Source organism: Ursus maritimus, unplaced genomic scaffold (genome assembly GCF_017311325.1).
Source record: "Ursus maritimus isolate PB19 unplaced genomic scaffold, ASM1731132v1 scaffold_1, whole genome shotgun sequence".
NCBI classification, from domain to species: Eukaryota; Metazoa; Chordata; class Mammalia; order Carnivora; family Ursidae; genus Ursus; species Ursus maritimus.
The window spans coordinates 3,456,429-3,477,455 of record NW_024423343.1 but is presented as its reverse complement, the minus strand read 5'-3'; the positions used below and the strand labels follow the sequence as shown (position 1 = coordinate 3,477,455).

At 44.7% G+C, this 21,027-nt stretch overlaps 1 protein-coding gene across 1 annotated transcript in view; it reads left to right on the top strand.

Annotated features, from left to right (window-relative positions):
• The first annotated feature begins 16,014 nt into the window (after nucleotides 1–16,014).
• The window catches only part of RAMP1 (receptor activity modifying protein 1), a 42,652-nt gene continuing 37,639 nt past the window's right edge, over nucleotides 16,015–21,027 (top strand). The window contains exon 1 of the mRNA XM_040638679.1: nucleotides 16,015–16,139. Coding sequence (XP_040494613.1) covers nucleotides 16,088–16,139 — 52 coding nt within the window. The 5' untranslated portion in view covers nucleotides 16,015–16,087. The remainder of the gene's footprint in view (nucleotides 16,140–21,027) is intronic.

The window sequence follows — 21,027 nt, the reverse complement described above, 5'->3', positions numbered from 1 at the left end:
AGAGAGTAAGATGGAAGCTGCAATGTCTTTGTGACCTGGTCACACTATGGTTTCTATCACATTTTAGATGTGAGTCACTGTGTGCAAACCACACTCAAGGGGAAGGGAATTAAGCTCCCCCTCTTGAAGAAAAGTGTATCCAAGAATTTGTGTTTCTGTTTTAATTACATGCACAAACATGGGATTCTTTGTTATAAAGTAGTGAATGGGGATTTGTTTTCAGTTAGAGCTGTCTAGGTGATTAAAGCCAACTTGCTATAGAGAACAGCTAGAAAAGCTGAATAAATGTAAAGAATATCTGTTTAAACAAGGCACTGGGGAGCTATCCACGTAATCATGAATTAGTGGGCCAGGGTACAGAGATGAGTCTCAGAAAAATATGCCCAATGTTTGGGATCACGTTTCCCCTGGTATTATTTGCAGAGGGGTAGCTAGTTTAAGGGACCCTTCTGATAACATTGAAGCCAGAGAGATGGGGCCTTGGTGAACTCTCAACAATGGGTTGGAACCCCAGCAAGCTGTACTCTAGTAGTAACTACGAACCACAAATAGATAATTCTTCAGAGGGACTGTAACTCAGCTTCAGAATTTATTCCCTCAGTTAGAGTGAAATGATATGAGGTTATTTCTGACATGCACCCAGCAGAAATGAAGATAAGAATTCCCTGGAATAAAGTAATGTCATTTTAGGCTTCAAATTATTTCTACCAACAATTTTGCGCATACTAGTTATTTTGTAAGTAAGAGTGCACAATCCAAAATAACTAATAAATGAAATAAGGCCACATGAATGAAAACTACTAGATAATAAACACTAGATAACAGAAACCAGCCACAGGGACTCCAGATATTTAAGTTATCAGACACACTTAAAGAATATATGCTTTATGTCATAGACTGTTTGCAAAAATGGCCATGATTCCTCTCTTCCTGCATTCGTGACCCTTTGCAATGTCACTTTGAAGCTCCTTTCATCAAGATGTGGAATCTGTTTTCCCACCCACTTGAATCCAGACTAGCCTTTTGACTTACTTTGACAAGTTGTGCCATTTCCAAGCCTAGTCTTCCAGAAGACTTGATTACTCTGCTCTCTCTTGGAAATTTGCTGCAGCCACGTGAAAAAGCCCTAACAGTCTGTTAGAGGACAAAAGATTACATGAAGGCTAGCCAAGGCATTCCAGCCTATAGCCAGCTGCACCTAAACGTGACAGAATCTGGCAGAGATCAGGAGCCCCACCCCCACCCCACCCCCAGCTGGCAGCCGTCCATAGAGGCCTGAGCAAGCCCAACCAAGATGCAAAAAATCCCTCACCTGAGTCCAGCGCATTGCTAAACCGGCAGAATTATAAACTTCAATAGGTAGTCATTGTTTTAAGCTACTAAGTTTTGAAGGTGGCTTACTGCACAGCAAAAACTAAATGGTTCAGATGTATTATATTCAGGGTGACAAAAGACAAGATTGAGAATTTCAATATAGAACTGAAAATTTTTTAAAAATGAAAATTCCATTAATAAAAAAAGAACAATTTAAATTAATAACTCAGTTAATAGGTTCTATAGCATATTAGACAAATAGTTGAAGTGAGAATTAAAAAGCTAGGTCCGAAAAAAAAAGAAAGGTCAGGGAAAAAAAAAGAAAGGTCAGAAGAAACTATGGAATGAAGCACAGAGAGAGAAAAGGATAGAAAACCTGAGAGAGAAGGTGAGGGAGAGATAGAGTGAGACAGTCTATGTATGCAAATGGGTTTTAACAAAAAGAAGGGAAAGAAAATAGAACAGACAAAATTTTTGAAGAAAAATGGCTGAAATATTTTTTAAATGATGAAAAACATCAAGCCATAAATTCAGTAACACTCTTTCAAATGCCAAGCAGGAAAAATAAAAGACATCATTATATCAGAGAAAAAAACAAAGCTCAAATCTATAAAACAGCCAGAGAAACAAGAATTTACTTCAAGAGTACAGCAATTAGATTGACATCTGATTCTTAACAAAAGCCGTCAAATAATTCTACAAACCTTGGGTTCTATACTCAAAAAAAGATCCTTCAGGAATAAATGTGAAATAAATATATCTTTACTCAAATAAAAACTAAGATAATTTGTTACTTAGAAGTCTCACTTAGAGTAAAGACAATACTAAAGAGTATTCTCTAGGAAGAAGGAAAGTGATTTTAGATGAAAGGTCAGAGATGCAGGAGAAGTGAAGATAAAAATGTGGTATGTATCAATTAGTATTGACTGTATAAAACAAGAATAGTGGTATTTTACAGGTCCCATAAAAATATATGACAATAGTAGCATCTAAGTTGAAAGGAGATTAGGTACTTACTCTTCTAAACACCTTGTAGGTTGGGAAAAGGGTAAAATGTACTATGTTGGGGGTCCCCAGTACTACCTCCCCCCAGGCTCAGTGATTCACTTGGAAAACTCACATGACTCAGTATATGGTGTACTCATGTCTGTGATTTATGACAACACAATAAAACAAAGCAAAATCAACAAAGGGAAAAGCCATACATGGTGCTGTCTAGAGAAGAACCAGGCATAGGCTTCCAAGAATCCTTTCCTAGTGGAGTCACTAAAGACCTGCTTGTTTCCTCCAGTAATGAGTATGACAAAACATATGAAATGTTGTATACCAAGAAAGCTCATTAGAGAATCAGTGCTCATATTTTTATTGGGGCCTGGTCACATAGGACCCACTGCTTAGCACATACCAAAGTTCCAGACTCTAAGAAGGAAAGCAGCTGTTTGGTATGAACCACATTGTTCATACAGTTTTGGTACAGTGAGCCACTCTTATCACTTCTGGGATTGGTGGAAACCCTTTCAAAATCCAAGTTCCTATATTCTAGCCAAGGGCCAACCTTGCAAGCAGGTCTTTGTAAGGAGAGCAGTCCCAATCCAGCTGTGTTAACTCTCCTTTTAAACATATACCAGTTGATACCAGACTTTGAGAGTAAGTAGAGGATGCATGTTGTAATCTTTGGGGTTATCACTAAAAGAACAATTTTTAAAAGCATACACAAAATGAAGTTGGAGCCTTACCTTATAACCATGTACAAAAACTAATTCAAAATGGATCAAAGACGTAAACATAAGAGCTAAAACTATAAAACTCTTAGAAGAAAACAGAGGAAAAGCTTCACAACACTGGATTTGGCAGTGATTTCTTGGATATGAAAAGATAAGTTAGACTTCATCACAATTAAAAATGTGCATAAAAGGATACTCTCAACAGAGGCAGCCCACAGAATGAGAGAAAGTACTTGTAAATAATTTATCTGATAAGGGCCACTATCCAAAATATATAAAGAATGTCTACAACTCAACAACAATTTTAAAAAAACATAATTTTCAAATGGGCAAAGGATTTGAACAGACATTCCTTCAAAGAAGGTACGCAAATGACCAATAAGCTCATGAAAATATGCTCATTATCACTAGTCATTAGGAAAGTGCTGTCAAGACCACAACGACACAGCACTTCACATCCATTAGGATGGCTATTACTAAAAAAAAAAAAAAAAAAAAAAAAAAAAAAAAAAAAAAAAACAAAAAACAAAACCACAAAAAACAACAAAAAAAACCCAAACAGAAATGACAAATGTTGGTGACGATGGGGAAAATTGGAAATTTTGTGCATTGCCGGTGGGAATAGTGCAGCCACTGTGGAAAATCGTATGACAGTTCCTCGAAACATTAAACATAAAATTACCATATGATCCAGCAATTCCACTTCTGGGTAACTGGAAGAACTAAAAGCAGGAACACAGACAGATAATTTGTATACCCATGTTCAAAGTAGCATTATTCATAAGAACTAAAACGTGGGAGCAACCCAGAGATCCATCAGTGGGTGAATAGAAAAAAATGTGATATATACGTACAATGGAATATTATTCAGCCTTGAAAGAAATGAAATTCTGACCTATGGTGCAACGTGGATGAACCTTGAAGACTGAGATAAGTGAAATAAGCCAGTCACAAAAGGACGAATACTTTATGGTACCACTTGTACAGGGTACCTGGAATAGTCAAATTCATAAAGACAGAAAGTAGAATGGTGGTTGTCAGGGGCTGGTGGATGGGGAGAATGGTGTTGCTGTTTAGTGGTAAGAGTTTCTGTTTAGGAAGACAAAGTTCTGGAGATCGATGATGGGGATGGTTGCAGAACAATGTGAATATACTTAGTGCCATAGAACTGTACACTTAAAAATGGTAGGTTTTATGTTATGTATATTTTAACCACAGTGTTTAAAAGCTTATAATTCCAATGTTAATTTAGGGGATATGGATTAATAAAAGTGTTTTTTTAATCTTCAAAAGTAGGTAATAAAGGAGAGTAAAATTTTGAAATTTGTATGCATCTCATAAAACACTTTCAAATATATAATGCAAATATAGAACTACCAGGAGAAATTGGCAAGCTTACAATTATAATGGGAGTTTAACATACTCTCTGATAGAAGCAGCAAAAATAAAATCAGTAATGGTAAAAATGATTTGAACAATCCAAATAATCAACTTGACTTATTGGACATTATATAGAATGTAAAGCACATCACAACGGCAAAGTCTCTTCAGGTCATCTGAAATGTTTCCAAACTTTGGCCATATGCTAGACCGTAAAATAAGTCTCAATAAATACTAAAGGATTGAAAAACAAGTGTGTTCTCTGGCTACAATTCAAATAACCTACAAATCAGCAGTGGAAAGATAAATAGGAAATCCCTATGCTTGAAAATAAATGCCTAAACAACCTGTGAATGGAAGAAGAAAACAGATAATGAAAACTAGAGCATAGGTTTTAGTTAAAGGATGATAATGAAAATCCTCCACATCAAAACCTGAGGGATGCTGGTAGAACTTTGGAAACGGAAATGGACAGCCTTAAATTCCTATGTCGTAGAAATGATACAAAATTTATGAGCGAATTACATAGCTCAAGAAGTTAGAAGAAAAAACAAAAGTAATAACCCAAAGGAAGTACAAGAAGTGTGAAAACTACTGAAATAACAAATATACAGTAAGGGTCAACAAAGTTGATTCTTGAAGAGATATAATAAAGTTGATAGACCCTTGAAGAAACTAATAAAGCAAAAAAGTGAAAACACAAAAAAGGTAATATTTTTCACAAAGGAAATATCACCACAAATCTTAATCATTGAAAAGATGAGAGGACGTTGTGAATGACTTTAACATATTCAAGTCTTTTATTAAATGGGCAACTTCCTAGGAGGATTCAGCTTAACAAAAACAGACACTAGAAGGTATAGAAAACCTTACTAGTCTTGTATTTATTAAAGAAATTGAATCATAAATAAAACTCTTCCCACAAAATAAAATTCAGGCTCAGATGGCTATATTAATGAATTCCCCAAACATTTAAGGAAGAAGGAATATCAGTCTGAAGTTTTCCAGTGAAATCAGTAGAGTCAGACACCAAAACCAGACCAATAACATTCCAAGAATGGAAAATTATAGACCAGTCTCATGAACTTGGAAGCAAAAATTCTTTTAAAAATATTAGCAGACTGAGTCCAACAATTTGTAAAAAGAATAATACTTTATGGCCAACTTGACTTTATTTCAGGAATGAAAGATTCATTTAACATTTGAAAATTAATGTAATTTACTCATGTAGAAAACAATGGAGAAAAATCACCTTATTATTTCAGTAGATGCAGAGTAGTTGATAAAATTCACCACCCACACATGATAAAATTTTGAACAAGCAAGAAAAAAAATGTCAAATCTTTTCTTCATGAGAAATCTCAGGGTTTGAGATTTTATTTTATGTACAAACTAACAAGTTGACTTGCCATAATTTCATTAATGCTGGCAAATGACATGAGCCTCCTGGGACAGGGACAAAACGGGTTTTTCCCCACAGCAATAGCAGTAGCCAGAATATTATTTTCTTGCCTCGTTCCTCGAGCCTCATGCTCCTAGGGCAACCCAGTGAGGGCAAGCTGACGCCACATGTACAATGGGTTATGTTACAGGAAGAACCTACACTTAGGGAACCCAAATATTTTATTACGGGCTGCAGACAAACCCACCAGACCTCTGTTATGGAGGGAGACATCTGTATGATACTGGACATATTTGTCTTTAGAATAATGATTTTCATATCGTAGGTATTCATTAATAAACCAGTTTGTGAGTCTACCTGTATGATACCAGCCGAGGTTCTTCCCAGTGAAAAAAGATTTAACATGTCACTTAAGTGATTTTCTGTTCAAGACATGCCACATTTTTACCACAAGGACAATCTGGTTTTCTCTGTGGAAACAGTCAGAACAGTTCTCTGTATGTATAATATCTAGTGGCCTGTTTCTGTTTTGATGTAGTAGTAGAGTTTAGTGATATGCTCGGTCGGGGGATAGAATTTAATGTAAATGAGTATTTTTTATATTCATAAATACGAAAAATGAGTTTAATGACAATGATTGGTTTAGTAGTAGAGTGTACTGACAAATAACCACAGTAGTCCCCCCTTATCTTCAGGGCATAACTTCCAAGATTGCCAGTGGAGGCCTGAAAGCACAGATCGTACCAGACCTTACATATATACTGTGATTTTTCCTATACACACAAACCTGTGACAAAGTTTAATCTGCAAATTAGGCACAGTAAGAGAGTAACAGCAATAGCTAATAAAACACTTATAACAATATAGTGTTAAAGGCATGTGAATGTGGTATTTCTCTCAAAATACACTGTCCCTAGCCTTCTTGTGATGGTGTGAGATGATAAAATGCTCCCGTGATGAGATGAGTGACGTAGAGGGTGATGTAGCATTAGGCTACCACTGACCTTCTGACAGTACTTCAGAAGGATGGTCGTCTGCTCCTGCTCCTGGACCCCAGTTGACTGCGGGTGATGAAACCTCGGAAAGTAAGAGCCCAGAGAAGGGGGCACTTCTGTGTATACTTCTGTGGAATATTGAATTTAGCATAATCAGTATGTTTTATGGTTGATTTCTCCCTTCTTTTCTTGATCTATATAGAATTTCCTTGGAAAGCATGAGTTCGTCCTACAGAGAATGTTCTATACCACTTAGGAAAAAACTGTGTAATAGCAAGATGCTGTGATTAAATAGGCTTAAGGAGTGGATTTAGCTGCATATATTCTACTTTATAGCCTTCCCTTCACATCTAGCAGCTGTTGTTTCTACAATATTACCATCTTCTCTATATTAAAAATAAAAGATAATTTTAATGTTTATAAACTTTATATTTCAAACTTGTTACTTAGAGACTTCAAGCTTTTGGGTTAGAAAAAATGCTCATGTCTATTTTAAAAATTTTTGTTAAATCGATTTTTAAAAATAGTGACCAAGAGAAGGTTTATTGTTTCAGAGTCTATTAAATAATATGCATACGTGAAAAATATAATTTTACCCAAAGTTCTTAGTTCCAGTGTTCAGTTATCTTAAGATTCTTAATTGGACCACAGGATAACAGATAATTAAACTGAATTTGAATTCATAGATACATAACATTTTGAAATGTGTATATTTTTAGGCTTCCAAGACAATTAAATTAATGCTCTGATACATTTAATGCATTTTGACTTTAGTATACTAAACATTTAGGTGTATTTTCCCTATTTTCACTAAGAAGAGTGAACCCATGCATGCTTTGGTAAAGCGCTTAGTCACCATGTTGCTTTTTTTTGTTTTTTGTAGTAGGTTCTGTTATATTAGGTTAAAGTGTTAAGTTGCAACAATTTTCAAAGCCTAATTTTATGTCCTATAAATTTCTTTAATGGATTACTTTTTAAAGTAACATACTGTTTAAAGTTGCAGTTTTGCCAATATTAAGATGAACACTTAAATATGCATTTTCTTCAAATGTTTAAAATGTTTAGAGCATTCAGTAGTTGGTATCATTTGATTAAAAGTTACTCATTTAACATTTATATTGATGTATTTGTATTTAATTAAAAGCAGAATCTGTAGTGCCATTTTAAATTTAATATTTTCTTCAGGTTTGATGGCATTTCCCAGGTGTGCATGAGCCTACCAGTGTTTATGTGGAGTACACATGAATGGGAAGGCTAACCACCAAATTATGCGATTTCAAATTTTTCCTCCTTTTAAGGGATTTTTGGTTTTATTGCATATATTAATTTGTCTCCAGCTATTACCAGATCCACATATTCTACCCATATATATTCTACCAGGATTTGGGTTCCAGGATGGAAAAAAAAAAAGGATTCTTAAATGAAACTTGAGAATCCTTGCTTTTGGCCATACATCAAACTAGTAGATTCCAAGAATTGTGGAGATTTCTTCCTATATGTTAAATCATATGTTTATATTAAAAGGCTGCATTCAGAGTTAACATTGAATAAGCTGAAACATGGACTAGACATTATTTTCAACATGCTAGCAACAATAAGAAGCATACCTCTAGTCATTGGTTTCCAAAGGTTTTGTTAAAGTGAAATCCCCCTTTAGAATACAAACAGACCAAGTTACTGCATTCAATTTGGGGAAAATATAGAAAGGATCATTTGATATTATAATTTTCAGGTTTCTTGAATAAAGATGTCCTGTTCAAAAACTAAAGGTAAAGCTCAGATAACTTTTGTATGCCAAAAAGTTATGACAGTAAATTGATCACTGTTATGAAGCTTCCCAAGTTAAATGTAACAACTGGGGTCATTGCTGAATCTCTTGGAACTCAAGTGAAAAAATCAATATTTAGCTTAGTCTCTAAAAATCTCTAATTTGACATTAGTCAATAATATAAAACTCTGGTAGAATTCTAAAGACTGATCAAATTATCCAAGTTTTCAAATATCTTAAACTAGCAAAGTTTCAGATAATTTTAGCATACTTACATTATTGCTCGGACTCACTTTGCTTTCATACTGTGCTATTGGGACAATCAAGAACACTCCCGCTATACCAACTAGAATACACAAATAATTATGTTTAGTGATCACCAGACACCTGGAATGTTGTAGATACCCTAAGACTATCACCAAAAAGTGGGATCAACACTTCCCGGTTGGCTCTGCCTGATGCCAATGTCATTTCTGGTCAAAGGAGATAATGTGTGTAACTGAGCAGCCCAGTATAATCAGTAGTTTCTTTTTAAAGGAATAGTTCTCCAGCCAGTGTTCTGCGTATATTAACTCTACTGCTCTTTCACTATTATCATTGTTACTTATTATCAGGTATTTACCTCCACATAAAATGTTTATTAAGTGTTAGCTCTTCTGGTCAGAATAATGACCTCCAACCCATCCTGTCCTCACCCCCCAGGCGTGTGAATATGTCACTTGGCAAAGGGAATTAAGGTTGCAGAAGTCAGTAAGATCACTAAACAGCTGACCTGGAAGATGATCCTGGGCTATCTGGGTGGGCAAAAGAGAAAACCAGAGAAATAGCATTTCTAGAAGCATCTCTATCTACTGTTGCTGGCTGTGAAGACGGAAGAAGGGAGCCAGGAGCCAAGGAATGAGGGTGGCCTCTAGACGCTGGAAAAGGCAAGGAGACAGATTGTTCCCTAGAGCCACCAGAAGGAACGTATCCCTGCTGACATCTTGATTTTAGCCTAGTGAGACCTGTGTCAGACTTCTGATTTCCAGAAGGGTAAGATAATGAATTTGTATTGTTTAAATCACCAAGTCTGTGGTAATGTGTTACATCAGCGATAGGAAGCTAATGCAAACAATAGAAGATTGTTTATAGGTTCCGGGTATCTTTGCCCAAATTTGAGTATGGGTGGGGGAGCGAAAACAGTTCTGCGTGAGCTGTGAGTGCTATAGAGCTCCTCGACTGCTATTGTTTACGTAGAACTTATATCTTAATAACAGCATGATAGTTAGGGCTGATAGCAACAGTGTCCTCACAGATCAGAGAATATCATTATTATGTGTATTATGGGCACTGATTGCTATAAATCACTTTGCTTTTATTGCCAGGAAGCTGAAAGCCTAGTAGCTACTGCTTAAGAATGCAGGCTCTGAAGCCAGGCTTTCAGGGTTCAAATTCCTGCTCCAACTTTGTTACCTGTTTAGCCTTGGACAAGTTAGGTAATTTCCCTGTCCCTCAGTTGTCTGGTGTGTAAAATGGAGGCAAGTATCTTCCGTTGTAGGGATGGCGTAAAGTAGAACACAGTACTTGTTAAAATAAAACAGCCTTCAGTCAGGGTGTGCTGCTGGTAGTGCTGTCAGCCAGTGGGCTGCAATAACGCCTCTGACTGTGTTGTATCTCCTGCTATTTTATTTTCATTTTACTTATTTTTTTCTCTTCTATGAACATCCGTAACCTGCCTCAATATTAGAACAAAGCAGACCATAGAAGTTAGTATATTAGAGGGTACTTGATGACAAATTATAAAAACACAACTCTAACAAAAGTTTTAAAAAATCAGCTTATAATTGATAACTCCAGGAATGAATTCAGGTTAGGCTGGATCAAGAGGCTTCTGGCATCATCTCTCTATCACACACACACACAGTCCTGAAATACTTAGGAGTGGTTACAGTGCTCACCAAGAACATCTGGGAAACAGGCACATGGGCAACGTTCAGATTGAGTACTTGGTACAGAGCTTTTTAACTTTTATTTATCAACACTTAGACTTACAGAACAGTTGCAGAAATAGTACGGAGTTCGTGCGTGCCCGTCATTGAACTTCCTCTAGTGCTAACAATTTATATGACCACAGCAAAATTACCAAATTTTGATTTACTAGGTCGGTTCCTAAGTATTTTCTTGTCTTTCACGGTCTTGATGCTTTTGATGAGTATTGTTTGGCTACTTGGTAGAATGCCTCTTAATCACAGTTGATCAGATGTTTTCTCCTGATTAGACTGAAGTGATGCATTTTTTGAGAAGAGGGCCACAGGAGTGCTGTACCATCAGTACCTCACATCTGGGGGTACGTGATAGGTCTCTCACAGGCCATGTCCTTCACTTGGTTATGGTGGCCTCTGCTGGGTTTCTCCACTGGAAAGTTACTGTTTCTCCTTTACAGTTGAGGGAGCTCTTTGACAGTATGAAAACTTCGGCTCACTGGTTTCGGCATCCATCAGCAGATCTTGCCTGAAACGACTATTCTTGTGGTGTTTGTGTGATGATGATTGGGTATGTCTTTCCTTCCTTCTACGTTTATTACTTAGAATTTGCCTGTGAGGAAAAGCTGTCCTTCTCCCCCATGTATTTATTCAGTTGTTTAGATCAGTGTGGACTCACTGATGTGTACTTGGTCTGTGAGTTATAATACAATACTATCATTTCTTATGTCGTTACTCCGATTGTTCTACAAGGACTTAGGAGCGACCAGCCTTCAGAGCCCTGTTAGGTTGGGTTCTGCATCTCTGAAAATCACCCTCCTTTCTCGAGTGCTCATTTTCTGGCACCACAGGCTGTTTTCGGCTCATCTTACTACCCCTGCCCTGGAATCAACTACGTCTCCAACAAACTCCATTTTCTTTTATTGGAGAATGCTATATGGAAGCCAGGATCCGGTCAGCAGGTGTGCTCACTGCTGTTGGAGTTGGTCTTAGGCCCTCTCCACACAGACTCACCTTGATTTACCCAGCCCTGGTAGACACCTGAAGGCACTGCGTTTCCAGACCATGGCCCTGTGAGTACAGCGTTGCATGCAGTTCTTTTCAGCCTTGCAGTGTGCAGTCAGCAGATTGACTGCTTTTCCAGTTTGCTCAGGTGTTTCTCATTCCTCACCCCCCCAGTGCGGTTATGTGACACATTTGTAATAGCGTCTCCTGGAGGGTAGAGGAGCCCTCAGTTCCCGTGTGTGAAATCTCATCTCCTGCTTTTCTGCAGTAGCTCTGGATAGATTGACTTTTATTACTTTATATAGTATTGAGATACTTTAAAAAGTATTTTTATTTCTTGGATGTTAAGATTTAATCTTAGGGCCTGCACCAGCCCCCCTCCCCTGCCCCCCAGTTCTTCTCAAGCTCCCTTTGCTCCCTGAGGTGGGGTGGCTGAGGGGGGTGGGGGAAGGGAGATCCCACGCTGGCATCTGGTGACTTTCCTCTCCGTTATTTTGCAGCTCTAAAATTCTCCGAGTGATGCTGGCAACACAGTTTTGTGCAGGATTTACTTTTCACTTGTTTTTTGTTTGCTTTTGGAGAGGGCATTTGGGGAAATCAGAAACTATGCAAGCTCTTCTCAGCCACTTGCGAGCCCCAAGTGTTTGGGTTTTACCAGCAAGACTCCCTTGAGGGATTTAAAACACTGAAGTTTGATGAAGCTCAGTGCTCCTGCAATGCTGTTTTTGTTTAATGCTTAACAATTGCACTACACAAACACATGCCAGAACTGAGTCGTTACTGCTTATAAACATATCTCTGCAACCACCCATTCATCACTGATGACGATGAAAACTTAACCTCTAACTTGCTAGCCTCGTGGTGAGGACGTCAGCAAAGTCTTCCCCTTTGTATCAGCAAATTATTGAAAAATTGTACAGAACTCTTACTGGTTTTCTCTTCCAGTACTTACTGCTGTCGCCCCATCCCTGTCTGGTTGGCACTGTTTCCCAGGAGACCTCTTCTGTCGTCTGAATCCATTCCTCGGTGTACAGTGTGCTTTTTGCCTGGCCACCTGTAAGATTTTTTATTACTGGTTTTGAGCAACTTGATTGTAATGTGTCTTGGCGTATTTTCTTCTTCATGATTCTTGTGCTTAGGGTTTGTCCATATTCCTGAATTTGCAGGTTTATAGAACAGTGTCCACACAGTAGTCACATATTGCTGTCTGACAGGACTCCCAGTTACATGTGTCTTATGGTTCCCTGGTGCTTCGTTCTTTTTTTTTTTTTTTAAGTCTTTCTTCTGGGATGTAGTAGTTACTTGGAAATCATTTGGTTTCATCAGTTCTTGCTTTTAAGCTTTGTTAGGTAGCCCCAGGGAAGCCTGTGTCATTTTTCTGACGACAAAGGCAGTACCGTGCTAATTACTCTATCAGACGTTCTGCTTCTCTCCAGGTTTTCCCACCAGGATTGGTGGAAAGCGGAGCTACTCCAGGCCCTGTGTGAGTTCTCGGGGATTGTGCCAACCTGTTCCTTCTTGGTGGTTCTTTTCTCTGCCTTGGACAGTGTCCTTCCATGTGAGCACCAGTCAGTATTAGGCCGAGGCTAGGGGAGGGGACGTGATTTCCTGCAGACCTTCCCTGGCAGCGTTCCTCCCCGGTACTGCAGAGCCCTGCCTCCCTAGCCGCCTTGGCCAGGGCTTCCCTGGACTCCCAGCTTTCTCCTCCACGCCATGAGACCCCAGGCTCTGTTTGGGTTCCCAGCTGCCCTGTGGTCTGGAAGCTGCAGGCAGCAAGCAGTCAGGGCTCATCTCACTTGTGTCCCTGCTGCCCAGGATCGTGGTCCTGCCATGCCTGTGGTCCAGAGTGGCAACTGTGGCTTCCTCAGTCTTGTCCAGTGTTTTTATTTAAGGCGGAAGGGTTAATCCAGTCCCCGGTACTTCATCGTGGCTGGAAGCAGCAGCCTTCTTATGTTAAATATGAATTTTTAGTAATGTTGTCCAGTTCTCGTTGACCCATCAAGGTTGTGTCTCTAACCTAGCTGTGTGCACAGCCAAGCATCTGGCCATTTTCTCACCTCTTCCGTTGTGCACCCTAATGTCCATCTAGCTGGAGGTGCCTGGGGAGTAGGATGGTTTCCCATGCTCCCTACCACCAGTTAGAAGTCCAGATGCTTCAGGGAGACTCTAGCCAGGGCAAAGTCGCCGACTCTTGTGTGTCATGGCTGTAGGGCAAGTGTTGAGATTGCCCACATTCCTACCCTTGCAGAAGAGGGAGCCTGTAGTAGTTACTGGGTATCTCTTGCCCAGACCCCGGTGCAGACTGGGAAAGACAGTGCCACAGGGTGTCTACTGCGCGCTCAAGTACACGCACGTGCACACACACACACACACACACACTTTGGCATTCTCAAGAGAATTGTGAATCTACAATGAACTTGAGAAGTACACTTTGTTTAGGTGCGTGCATCTGTTAGGGGGTATGTGTGGGCACATGGAGAAAGGAAATGGCGAATGGCCTCCCTACCCTCACATTGCATCCTATCTGTCGCAGTCGAGTTTCAAAGAGAAATTTTTGCCAAAAAAATGTCTCCTGCTTAGCCTGAAGATGAGAGTACAGGAGTCCCAAAGGGCCCAATGAGGAGAGGTTGCAGAAAGGTTCATGAGCCAAGAGTGGGAAGGGCAGCCATCTGCGAGTGGAAGGCGAGTCTGATGGCCGAGTGATGCGTGTCCTTGGCCCCCACTGGTGGCCGCTGTTGCCTAGCACATGGTTCACAGTGGAGCTGGGCCGGGGTCCCACCCTCACCCCTCACCGTGCCCTTTCCTCTGGCCTGCAGTCCTCTCGTGCATTTCTGCTGGCCAGCCCTCAAGACTTCTTACACTACAGCGGGGCCAGGTGTCCCACACCCCGTATGTATAGTTCCTGTCTCATGGGCTGTTGAGAGTTTCGATTTGCCCATTAGAGTCACAGGCTGAAGGGCAGGACCTGCATTGTTCATCTAGCTCCGTCTCGCACACAGTAGGGACTCAGATCTCTCTTAAATGAATCAAGTGGGGAAGCCAGGCCACCCACCTTTCTAAGGTTTGGGAAGAGGGGCTAATCAAGTCAGGAGCTTGTGCCCTCCCCTGCCATCTGATGCAGACCCCTCACTGCCAGGACGCTTTGGTGCCCCCAGTTGTAGGCATGCTGGCCCTCAGTGCCCTCCCAGCCTGTGTTCAGAAGAATGAACGGATGACCACCAGGTTGTCGGCTGCCTCCTGTTCTCGGAGCAGACAGCAGGTGGCTCTGCTCCCTTTCCTTTAGCTAGGGAACGGGTCCTTCAGGGCAGACCTGGGCCCGGCACCATGCTAAGTGTACGAAACCAGCAAAGCCGCTGTGGCCATTGCACTCAAAGCAGCGATTCTCCCCCCTTCCGCCTTCAGTGAGCATTTCTCAGTCCATTTCTCAGAGTTCTCCTTGGGATAAGGTGTTACAGGAAGGAACCACTATGAGGTGAGATCCAACCACCAGGAGAGCTTTCTTACGTCTCCCACTCACACCTCTGCACGGGGAAACCTTCTCCAGGGCTCTCATGTGTACCCCTCGGAGCCCTTCTCTCCCATACTATAGCCAATATGCCCAGGCTTCTTGTCCCCTCCCCCTGTGCGTTCTCCAGGCCTGCAGAAGCCCAGAGTGACAGCCTCTCATGGCAAGTCTAATGCTGTCCTCTTTCAGCTCGAGTTTGGAGTCTGATGAATTCCGTCGCAGGTTCTCCAGCCGCCTCTGCCCCTCATCACCCATCTAAGGCATCAGTCTACCGGGGCCATCTTTCAGTCCTCCGAAGATCCCTGTTCACTGCAGCCCCAGGGCGTTTGGGCACACCTGACCTGCCCGTCCTCCCAGGCACCCATGCCCTTGCTCATTCCGTGTAGGTCTCAGCGTTTATTCCAGTTCCTCATTGCTTGTCCTTTTCTGATTAGGTGTCTCCCCAAGCTCCGGGACTGGTTTTGTCCCCATGGGTGCCCCAGTGCCCGCACCTTGGCGGGGAGAGAGATGTGGTCTTGGCCTTTCACAAAGCAGACACCCCCCCCCCCCGGGGGGGACAGGAGTGGCCGGAACTAGGGAGAGGAAGAGGATGGTGCTTTGGTTGAGACTGAGGTGCCCTAGGAGACCCTCCCTGGCTTAAACACCTGCCTGTTAGGCGTAGGTTTCGGGAGCAAACCCTGCGGCAGTCGAGGCGCGTGGCCTCCCCGGAAGCCCGCGTGCGCGTCCCCCAGGGAGGGTCCGGGCGACCCGAGCTCGCTTCTCGCGGCGCGCGCTGCTCGCCGTGGGGTCGCCGCGCCTTGCCTCGCACGTCCGGCCCCCTCCCCGCGCCCGGCCCGCAGGTGCCGGCCCGCCCAGCGGACCTCCTGCGCCGCAGCCCCGCCCGGTCCCGGGGACCTGCCCCCCGCCCCCACCCCACCCCGGAGCCACGGTGGGCAGGGCCAGGCGCGCGCCGCCGCTTCCCGCCGCGCCCGCTCCCGCCCCCGGCGCCGCGGCGGGCTCAGTCCTTGCGGGCGGCCCGGCTCGGCGGCGAGCCATGGCCCGGAGCCTGCACGGCTTCCCGCGGCGCGGCCTCTGGCTGCTCCTAGGTGAGTAGGGCCGGGGGTCCCTCGGGGGAGAGGGGCGGCTGGGGGGGCCTCGGGGGCCCGGGAGTTCGCGGAGACACGGGCGCCTTTCCCGCGCACACCCGGGAACGCGCTTCCCCCGCACCTGTGCTCTGCGCCCTGCGCTGCGGCAGCGGCCGTGCAGGCGTCCTTGGCTCTCGCGTGGTAGCAGGCACCTTGCAGACTTAACGCTGGGACTCAGGTCCACGGCCCATTGATCTAGAAATTAGTTAAAGCTGAGAAGCCGACTGGCACATATAGCAGTTGCTGATTTGCAAACAAACCTCCCTAGGATGTCCTTTGCAACAAATGAGACCAGCCTTCTTCCTCTTGGATGTTTCCACAGCTTTTTGGTTTGCTTGTGAACTTGATCCTCTGGCTAATAGAAATTCAAAGAGGGACTCTTGGTGAAGAGGCAGAATATACTCAGCTTTCTGTTCCGAGAGAGATTATAAACTGAAACCCAGGGGCAACAGGAAGGTGCACCAGATTTAGCCTAATTTACCCTGAAATTGTCCTCATGGCTCTCCTGTGGCAAAGCTAAGAAGCCTTTCTAAACTCTTTTAGCTACTGGATTCATCTCATGTATGTAGTTACTTCTTAAGAAAAACTAAGTAGGGCACTTAAGTGGGAGAATCCAGTGGCCCGGGGGGGGGGGGGGGGGGTACTAGGGTACTTAGGGGCTTTCCCCAGAACAGGTGATGTGGGTCAGACGCAACTGCGGCACCGGTGCCCCCGAGTGCTGGTGCTGGTGGAGGGGTGAGCGCTGTGCTGGGTTTGTAGCCGGGCAGCAGCTGGGGGCGTGTGGCTTGTCCGTATAGATGGCCCAGGTCACCTGGGGGAGAGGGTGCTTACGACCGCCCAGGAGCCCCGCAGGGGGCAGGCTGGCCAAGGAGTCCTCTGCATAAAACCCTTAGCGTCCACTTGCCTGTAATGTGATCTGAAGACTGATCTTGCCCCTTAAAGTGTTTTGGCTGAAGTTATGTGTAAAGCAAAATCTACAATCGTATTCTCTCCTTTTGTGTCAGGATCCCTTTGGCTTGACATAGAATCTTTTAATCTCCTGAGAAATGAACATTTCTCTGCTAACAGGGCAGGGAGCTGGGTTGTGTCATTTTTTTAAAACACATAACTGACTAAAGAAATGCTCTTTACTGGATTCCAGAAGCTGCACCGTCTAAAGCCTGTGTAAATAAACACTATGTCATGAGTGCATATAAAGACCTTCCTTGTTTACCAGGAAAATAACATACATTCCGGTGCAAGTCCAGAGTCCTATAATCTTAACATTAGTCTGAGCGGTCTGGCTAATGTTATATCTTTATTTTTCCAAATAAACACAACTTTGTGAGGTTATCAGAGCCCAGCAGTAATTAGTAGAATCATGGAGCACACAGTGTTTTCTTCCCGACTTGTAGCAGGAGCCAGATCTCCTTGGCGATGCAGATTTTGCTACCCAAAATAGCAATGTGGAATTTCTTTTCTTTTTTTTTTTTTTTTTTTTTAAGTATGCTAGTCCATAGGCTCAAGAACTTCTCTGTAACAGTTTTACAATCAAGCTGTTGTAAACTTGGGCTTTGTGCATACTCTTCTGTTTGCAGAAGACTCCGATATGACCACACACATCTTATAAATTTCATACAGAGCCACTGAAAAGTTTTTCATCAATGAGCAAGGAAGGACATTTCCAGAGGACCCAGGGTTGCTCTGTGATGGCCGTGTCTGTTGTCAGCTCCGTCGGGCACCCACCTCCACTCAGGAGCGCTGGCTGATGCTGTTCTGTGAGCTGGGCGTGCTGGGGGTTTGAGGATATTCTTGCAAGGCCGCTGTATTTATTGAAATATGGGACTCTGTATCAGTACAAGCATAACTGTTTGGGACCGACGGGGATGTCACAGGAAATGCAATATACGTGACTTCAGATGGTCGTGCTGGTTTAAATCTGGAGGCAGTTCTCACCCTGGAATCCAAAGCCAAAGGATTCTTATTTGCTAATCATCTCAGTGTGTTTGTTTACTCTCCCTGTGTATCTAACCACACGGAGAGATTTCTGAATTTTTGTCTCCCTTCCATAGGCACTGGCCAGGCAGTACAGGTATGGCGGTCCCAGGCCGGAGCTGTTGAGCCACGCTATGTCCACACTGGAGGTGGTCGTGAGCACCTCGCCAGGGAAATAGATTAGGTGGAATCCTTCCTTAAGGCAAAGAGCAACTTCCGTTCCTTCTGATTTTTTTTCTCCCTGAATGAGCCAATTCCACAGCTTCTAATTAGCCAGAATTTGGGTCTGGCAGAGTGTGTGATGAGGTTGCCTCTTGTGGTGTGAATTCCAGTGAAAATGCTGAGCCCCCAAGGGTGGAGCCCCCAGGCTGGGCTGCCAACGTCCCCCGCTGGCAGGGGCAGAGCCCGTCCTTCCTGGGGCCCCCCCTGGCAGGATCAGCTCTCCTCCCCGGGGGCCCCAACTCGGGCCTGTCGACGGGCTCGCCTCAGGGAGGGCAGGGGGCCTGGGCTGGACAGTCTGTTTGCTGCCGGAGCCGAGGGGAAAACCCTCTCCCCTCTCGGCTGGATCTGAGTGCCGGCCGCCACATCCCATCCTGCGAGCCGGGGGCTGGGGGAGCACGACAAGACAGACAGAGCTCTCCTGACATGTTTGGAGCCCCTCCGATGGAGCCCGTGGGGGTGGAGTGTTCACCCTGTGACCCCACCGCGTTTGCAGGACAGTGGGCGGCAGGCACGCCCGGGGGCTTGGAAACCTGCGCCAGAGCCTGTCTCCCAGCAGGTCTCAGGGAAGCCCTCCTGAGGGAAGGTGCTGAGCTGAGAGGAGCAAGCAGGGGTGGGGGAAGGGGAGCCGGGCGGAGGCGGCCGCGGTGGCTTCACCTGCAGCCCACGGAGAGACGGAGATGATGGGGACAGTCCCCACACACAGGGAGCCCCCGGGCAATGGCCTCTTCACCAGTCCTCCCGCCCTCCCTGGCAGTTTGACCTCGGCCGAGTACTGTTTCTGGAGAACTCCCTTGTTCCTAGCGAGGAGGGTTATGTCAACACGGGAGCAACAGGAGGGCTCCCAACCTAACACGACCTCATTCATCTTCTCATAATGAAGTTATTGTTGTCCGTGGGAGATTTTTTCCCCTAAGTCTCTTTTATCTTCATATTTTCTGTGACGTGGAAAGACCTGACTCCCCTCACCCCTGGAAGCCCAGGTGGTGAGCAGCCCGTTGGAGCCGGGTCCGCAGAGGCAGGCCAGCCAGGACTCGGGGGGGCCGGGGGCCCGTGGGCCTGAGCCGCACAGCCAGGCCTGGCTGCCTTTGAACTCACCAGGCCTCACACCGGCTCCTTTATTTCGCCCTCCCATGGCGCCCTCCCTCCCTGCCGTGGGCAAGTCCCACGGTGCGCCCTGGGACCCGAGAGCAGAAGCCATTCTTCCTCCCCTCCGGCCTGGCCCTCACTTCCACTCTGCCCTCTGCTCACTGCCCTGCTGGGTCACTCCCTCTCCTCCCCTCCCAGGCGACTGCCTGGCTTGGGAAGCCTTCCCTGGTGGCCCCCTCGCCCTCCATCCCTGGGGTGCGCCACCCTCCTCCCACTGGGTCTCTCACAGCGTACTGTGTGCTGGGGTACAGCAGACTGGGCAGCGCCCACCCATGCTCTCCGGGGCTCTGCGCCCCGGGCCCACAAGGCCCACCGGGAAGGTGTCTCCTGAGCCACACATGGCTGGGAGGGCAAAAGGCAGCAACTGACCCAAGCAATTGGATACTGATGACTCTGCCGTATTGTCATGTACTCTGGCCAGTTATCAATGGGAATAAAAGCAAAACCCCATGTCAGGGAGGAAGAGGTCTAGAAAGCATAATCACTTAGAAACCTGGTGACACGAACACCCAAGGTTGGCTTTTTCTCTGCATGTTTATTGTCTCTAGAAGATTCTGTGGGTCTGTTTGTGAGAGGAAAGATGGCTGCTGGCTGGGTAGATGGACAGATCGGGGAGCTTTGGGGAAAGCACTAAACTGTTTCTCCTGGAAACTTCTGTCCTATAGCACAAGTGGGTCATATAGTGTCATGACTGGGAGGGAGTTCTAGTGTGTGGACACCAGGGAGGGTGGTCAACCGCCCACTGCCAGGGAAAACACATGGCCCCCAGTTAAATTCAAATGTCAGATAAACAATCGTTTGGTATAAGTATGTCGTGTGCAATACTTACAAAATTGTTTATCTGACACTCAAACTTAACTGGGAGTCCTGTGTTTTTATTTGCTAAAGCTGTCAGCCCCCACCATAGCATCCATGTTGGGTCAGATGTCCCCTTGGACCCTCAGGGACAAGGGCATCAGGCAGGTATCCACAACAAATCCAGGGGGTCCAGGGCACAGCAGAAAAGTATGGCCAGGAGAGACATTTGGGGTAACCTCAGAGTCGGGAAGGTGTGAGAGCCACAGACAGAAGGGATGTAGATGGGGTGCAGGCTGGGGACCAGAAGCCAAGGCCACGGGCAGACTGAGACAGAGATGTGGCAGCTGGGCACCACTGAGCATTTCGACAGGGGCCACATCCATGGGCTGGTGGAGAGGGAGGGCAGCCTTGGGGTGCCGTGTGGGAGAGGCTGCAGCACTGCCACCTGGGCGTGGTCAGCTGGCGCCCCCTGGGAAGGGGTGCCGGACGGTCAGCCGGAGCACCTGCCCACCTCAGACTTCCTCTGTGTCCTCTGGTGTTAAATACCCAGATTCCTGGTTCATCTGCATCTTAAACCCCAAGGGTGCGGGTCTTCCTTTCCACCTCCACCACCCACCGTCTGCGTTGGGCCCTTTCTGGCCGTGAAGATAACAGAGGATCTTTCTCGAGTTTCCTATTTCTTACAGCAGTGATGTTTCACGTTTTCTGT